We start from the raw sequence: 6,000 nt of genomic DNA, 5'->3' as shown, positions 1-6,000 counted from the left end.
CCGAGGCCCCCAGGCGGAAGGACAGGGCAGAATCTCCGTGGTCCCTCCCGGCCCTGCCCCGGGGCTGGTTCGGCTCAAGGCAGGGGTGCCCACAGCCTCGCACCCGAAGCAGCCTCAAGGCCGGCGGGGAGAAGGCTCTGGGCCCAGACCAGCTGTACAAAGCTGCAGTCTCCCCTCCCGGCTGGCGCACAGACACGCGGGGAAGCAGCGTGTCCTGGGCACGGTCCTTCACAGCTTGGGGGCCAACCTGGACCTGCCCGCAACCCTACCCCATCCTTCCCGAGGGGCGACGCTGACCTCCCCACCCTGAACCGCATCACGCCAGTGACAGGGTTCTAACAAGAACCAGGATCCAATGAGAACACAGCCCCCAAACTCACTCCATTTAAAAGCACGCCAAATTTTAGTCTAGTAAGGAAAAATTCGTGTTTCTGTGCAGCGTGTCTGGGAGGCGTCCGTGTTCCCAGCGCTCAACCTGCCCAAGCCTCGTGCGCCCCGCAGGTCAGCATCCACGCGTTCGGATCTGGTGCCTGCGTTCCACGGGGACAACACGGATGTTTCCAAATTGTTTCTTTTCCCACTGAAAGCGCAGGTTTATTCCAGCTTCATCAAGGACACCAGGACTGGAGGCAAGGTTCTCTTGGCCCCTCACACAGTTGAATTTATAAGAAACAAGTGCAAATCAACCAACCAATGTTTTATGGAAGCTTTTCTACTATCCCAAAGGCATGCTTAAAAATACACTATTCTTTACAGAAACCTGTAACTTGAGGGCATCTTCCTTAGTTGTTTTTTTTTTTTTTTTCTTTGTGGGATATTCGAAAGTTTAAAACGTATGAGTCCTAACTTTGGTGGCATCTCAGCTAAAATCAAAGAATGCTAAACAGGGAGAATCCAGTGTCGTTGGCTTCTAAAACTGTAATAAAGTAACTTAATACTGTAAAACTGTTTCCTATCACAGACAGACAAGTGATTTCAAGAACTTGTTCTTGATAGCTATTTTAAATCACCATGACTTATTTTACTATGATTCACATAAAATGAATAAAAACTATATATACTGAAATATTCCTAAATTCAAGCTGTAAATCTATAGAATACATTTTCCTATTAAAAACTGTGCAGCTTCTTTATTGATACTAAACATATACAAACCTGAGTAGTCACTGCCACAAACTGTGATTCGTGCCAGGAAGCTTGTGACGTCTTCTAGACCACAGTCCCGGCAGGTCTGTGATGGGGACGTGTCACCTCACCTTCTAACGAGCAAATAAATGCTCCTGATATTGGTTTACAACTATCTGGCGGGGCAGCTAGCCAACCAGGAGGGGCACTGCTGTCTTGGACCAGGACCTGGGCACCAGGGGAGGGAGCTGCCCCTCAGGCTGATAGGGAAGAGCCCGTTAGCGGAAACACGGCGGCCTTGCCTGCCCTCTCCCCCAGCTCCCAAATGTGAGTGGGTCAGGGCTGTAAACAGAGGAGGGTCAGCAGGGCTGCGGGCCCACCGGCCAGACTCCATCCCCACCACCCGCCCTGCAGGCTTTATGTACAATACATTCACCACCAAAGACAGAAATCATCTTAAAGGCAACATGAAAACTCTGTAAACTGGACCCAGCTCCAAACACATCCAACACGAGTAGTCCCTTCCCCAAACGTATACCTGAGTGCAGCTGCCGTGACAGCCCCCCAGCACCGCCCCCCCCCCCCCGGGTCAGGATGATCTTCCCTGAACGAGAGTCTCAGGGTCTGGAAAAGCCACCAGAGTCCAGCCCATCTGGTCTCCACTCTCGCCCACGACCTCGCGAGCAGGTGCGTCGGTGAGGAGGGGCGTCCAGGCTCTGGGACGCACGAAGTGATGCCAATGATGGGAGAGGTGGGCGGGGCCGTGCCCCCCCTCCTCCCCGTTCTCCACCCTCGTCATATGCAGCTTTCTGTTTCCCTGGGGCTTGTTTCCTCCTTGGACTAGCTCTGAGGGAAGCAAAATAAAGACAATTTAAACAAAATTAACATGTGTTAATTGTTGAAAACAATTAAGCCGAGGAACTGCATGCACACGCATTCCTCTCCATCTAGGGAAACAGCCTAATTTGGCTTCGTCAGCCAGTTCTGCCGGAGTGCGGGCTCTGAATCCTGGACTGCCCGACTCACAGCTCAGCCCTGTAGCGGCCGAGGACTCCTGCCTCCAGGGAGGCCGGGTCGGGGCAGGGGAGAGAGAGCCGGCACGGGCAACTCCGGGCACGGCGCCCAGCACCGTGGACCAGCCTCTCCCAGATGAAGTAGGTGGGGAGGGTAAAACAGACAAGGGATCGTATCCAAGAAATGCTGGCAGCCAGTTTGGGAAAAGGGAGTTTAAATAATCCCCAAACAGCTGGTGCCATAAGAACAGGAAAAAGGGACTCGCCAGTACGGGAGGGAAGCTGCTTCCGAGGCCCCGTCAGCTGGAGTGCTTGGGCCGGGCCCTCCCCGGCCGCCCGCAGGACACAAAGCCCTTTCCGGGGACAGTCCCTGCATCGACAGCAACAAACACAAGTCCTTACTTCCTGCCGCCTGGAAGAATAAGAAGAGCTCTGATATTTCATCATTCTGACCTGATCGAGAGGAAGTGTTGGGGGCTTATGTGGTGGCAGCCCCTCCTGCGGAGCTGCTGGTGCCGGTGTCTTTGGGAACGAGGGCCGGGACTGGGCCGGGTGCATCTGCAGTCTAGAGACGTAAGTAAGGAACGGTTAAGAATGAGCGAAGACAGACTCAGTGCAAAGGAAAAAACCTTTAATTGTGAAAGTCTCACGCAGACCCTGCCTTGACTACCCAGGGGATCAACACTGGACACTGACACAGGTGCCGCCAGGTGTGGCGGGTGAAAGACGCCTGACACCACCTGTGCAGGACTCCCGACAACGGTGTTCAATGTGACTCTGAACATGAGGAAACAGTGAGAAGAATCCAGGGTCTGGGGCACTCTGACAGCAGAACCGGCCTCCGGTCTTTAAAAAACAAAGAAAGCAAAGCCAATGTTGTAAACTAAGAGACTACGCAGGCACAGCAACCAAACGTAGATCCATGAACCTCGTAGATCCATGAACCTCGAATGGATCCTGAATGGGGAAAAAAATCAAAAAGAAACAGAGCTACAAGGACACTCTGCGGACAACTGAAGAAATCAAATAAGGCCTCCCATCAGACCAGCTGACGTTACTTCCTTTGCTGGGGTAATGGCCTGGGGCTGTGCCCCAGGAGGACGAAGACAAAGACAAGACATGAAACATAACAGGTATTCAGAGAGGTATAAAGCAAATGCAGCAAAGTCTTCTGAGGCTGGCCCTGGGAGGGGCACTCGGGTTCTTAAGGTGGATGATGATGCTGGTTTTATGATGAGGCTCCGAGACTTCTGACTTGAAAACTTCCTGGATGACAGATTACCTGGGTGGGTCTATTAGAATTCTCATGGGGACAGTAATGTGACTTGCCCTAGTTCTGGATAAACCTAGTTTTTTCATTCAGTGTTAGAGGAAGAAATGAGAGGCAAGGAGTGAGCCTGGGACACCACCTGTGACCGCCCACCCCAGGTCTGAGACCCCTTCACCCAGGTGAGAGCCTCTGCCTACAGCTCCCAAACGCTGGCCATCAGGTGTCCAAAATCTAACCAAACGGTCACTTAAATGCCAATTCACTTTCACTAGGGAAAAAACCACCACAGACAAAACTGGACTCCAAAGCTAGCACCTTCCAAGTCCCCAGCACCAATGACCCACACGCTCTTCCTGCGCCCAGACCACGCACACCACCTTCATTCCCAAGGCCGTTTTTCTTTGTAAAACTACCGGCTACTCTTTTTTTCCCCAGGAAAAAGCACTCTGTGCAGCCTTACCCGGATGGTCTGTGCATCTCCTGGAAAGGCACCCTCACCCCACTTCCAGGGCCCATCTGCTCCATCATCACAGCCTGGAAGTGGCCCAGGCCCTCTTCTGGGTAGCGGTAGAGGGGGCACTCGGGGGACAGGCCATTGGGCTGGGCCACCACTGGGCGGTGAGGCGGGTGAGCAGCCGTGGGGGAGGAGTAAGCCCTGGGCTGGAAATGCCCGGCCGGCCGCTGCGGCTGGTAAGGAGGCCCCGCGTGCAGCATCACTCCGTGCGGGGGGAAAACAGAAGAACCGAAGCCCACCCCCGAGCTCAGCGGTGCAGGGGGCGTGCCGTAGAGATACTCGCTGGCTGACAGTGAACTCTGCCGCTTGGTAGCTGCATTGTGGTTGTCCAGATCTAAAAATTCTTTGGGACTCTCTGGCCTCTCCATAGACTCATCCTGCTTCTCCTCTGGGCCAGGATTCTGCCCATCAGCTGTCTTGGCGACCACGGCGTCCACCCGCGTGGGGGAAGTTAAGGCAGCGCTCAGCGCCTCGCAGCCCTGCAGCCCGGCCCCAGCGCTCTTATCGAGGAAGAGGGGCCTGGCAGGGGCAGGCTGAGCCGGCGGGGGCCCGCTCGGGCTTCCCGGGGCAGGGAGGTGTCTCGGCCAGTCTGAAAAGCCCTGTGGACACGAGTAATAAGGAGTCCGCGGGTAGTGATGGTAGGAAGGCTGAGGTGGCGGCTGGTAGGGGTACCTCATTCCCTGGTGAGGGCGGTACCGGGGGAAGACTCCAGAATGAGGGTCGTGGGACGGAAACGCCCGAGGGGGAAAAGGCTGAGGGTGCGGGGCTGAGGGCTTGCCCCCCATCACGGGGCCCACAGCCTGCAGGCCTGGGCCGACATGGTACCGTGCGGTGGAGCTGGGGTACTCCAGGCCAGGCGCGTACAGGGCAGAGCACGCGGGCTCGGCGGGTGGCACGGCCTCCGGTGGCGCTCTGCCCTTGCCCTCAGACCCACACGGGGAGGCTTCCACCCTCAGTCCGTTTTCAGGCAGCGCCCCCGGGTCTGCTAGGGCGCACCCCTGGGCGGCTGGGCCTGCGAAGCCGCTCCCCGAGAGCCAGGCGCCCCTGCCCGCGTTCACTGGGCAGCTGTCTCCAGGCTCCGAGGACTCGTGCCTGAGCTCTGGGCCATCGGCATCCCTTCCCTGGGGCGAGCTCCGCCTGGCACAGTCGGCCTGCAGCAGGGGCGCGGGGTGAGGTAGCTGCTTGAGGAACGCCCCCTCCAAAGCACCAACACTGGCTGGTTTCTCCTCGAGCCCAGGCAAGGGATCTGCTGCAAGAAAAACGGAGACAAAGTTGCACTTCGGGAGCTGAAACCCCAGCACACGACGGGCGGTCAGACAACGTGGACGTGGGGCCCCGGTGGGACACCCTGATTCCCCCAACCCAGACCAGGGCTAAGGCTCTGCAGCTCCCGCAAGGTCTGCCAGAGGCCTCGCAATCCCTTCCACACTAGCAAGGGGGTGCAATCCGTGTGCCCGACTCCAAGGACATGTGTGTGAAACAGGACGGAGGGTGCGCTGGAATTGCAGGCCTGGTTGGGAGGCTGTGTGCCCTGACAGTGAGACGGAGGGACCCAGCACGAGAACACCAGGAAGGCCGGAACCCGACCTCTGCCGTCAGGACACCCGCCGCAAGGGAGTAGGGACTAGGTTCTGTTCCCCACCACACACTCAGTCATTCGCACAAAACGGGGCTCAATCGGTATTTGCTGAATGAATGAAAATACACGTCTTGTCTGGACATCTTGAAAACAGGATGCCGACAGTGTAACACTCAAAAGGCATCTTCAGCGTATTACAGAAATTTAATAAACAATCAAACTAAATTACTAGACTCAAATGCTTAATTACAAACTCAGAATTCTTTCCCTTGCTATTGTGTTTAGCCATAAACACGTCTTATCATTATGATCTCTGAGGTAGGGCAGAGTTGTTGCCCAGAGGCGGTCACAATACGATTCTGGTGAGAGCTTAAGGACAAGATCAAGAATTCATGACTTTTAAGATCAACTAGGATCGCAGGCTCCTGATGAACTAACTTTAAACTGGCTTTAAAGATCAAAGGTACAAGCTATACAATGATAATGAAAATGTGCACTT

General features: G+C 55.3%; 1 protein-coding gene across 5 annotated transcripts in view; it reads right to left on the bottom strand.

The window, feature by feature from the left end:
• Positions 1–786: 786 nt before the first annotated feature.
• The window catches only part of CECR2 (CECR2 histone acetyl-lysine reader), a 154,469-nt gene continuing 149,255 nt past the window's right edge, over positions 787–6,000 (bottom strand). For 3 of the 5 annotated variants that reach the window (XM_082420839.1, XM_082420841.1, XM_082420843.1), the window contains 3 exons: positions 3,869–5,171; positions 2,592–2,703; positions 787–1,971 (listed from right to left, as the gene is read on the bottom strand). In XM_082420839.1, coding sequence (XP_082276965.1) covers positions 1,966–1,971; positions 2,592–2,703; positions 3,869–5,171 — 1,421 coding nt within the window. In that variant the 3' untranslated portion in view covers positions 787–1,965. The remainder of the gene's footprint in view (positions 1,972–2,591; positions 2,704–3,868; positions 5,172–6,000) is intronic. The other 2 variants (XM_082420840.1, XM_082420842.1) reach the window with 1 other exon arrangement.

Source organism: Balaenoptera physalus (assembly GCF_965194825.1).
Source record: "Balaenoptera physalus genome assembly, chromosome: 13".
In the NCBI taxonomy this organism is placed as follows: domain Eukaryota; kingdom Metazoa; phylum Chordata; class Mammalia; order Artiodactyla; family Balaenopteridae; genus Balaenoptera; species Balaenoptera physalus.
The sequence above is the reverse complement of the archived record's forward strand: the minus strand, read 5'-3'. Positions and strand labels throughout refer to the sequence as shown.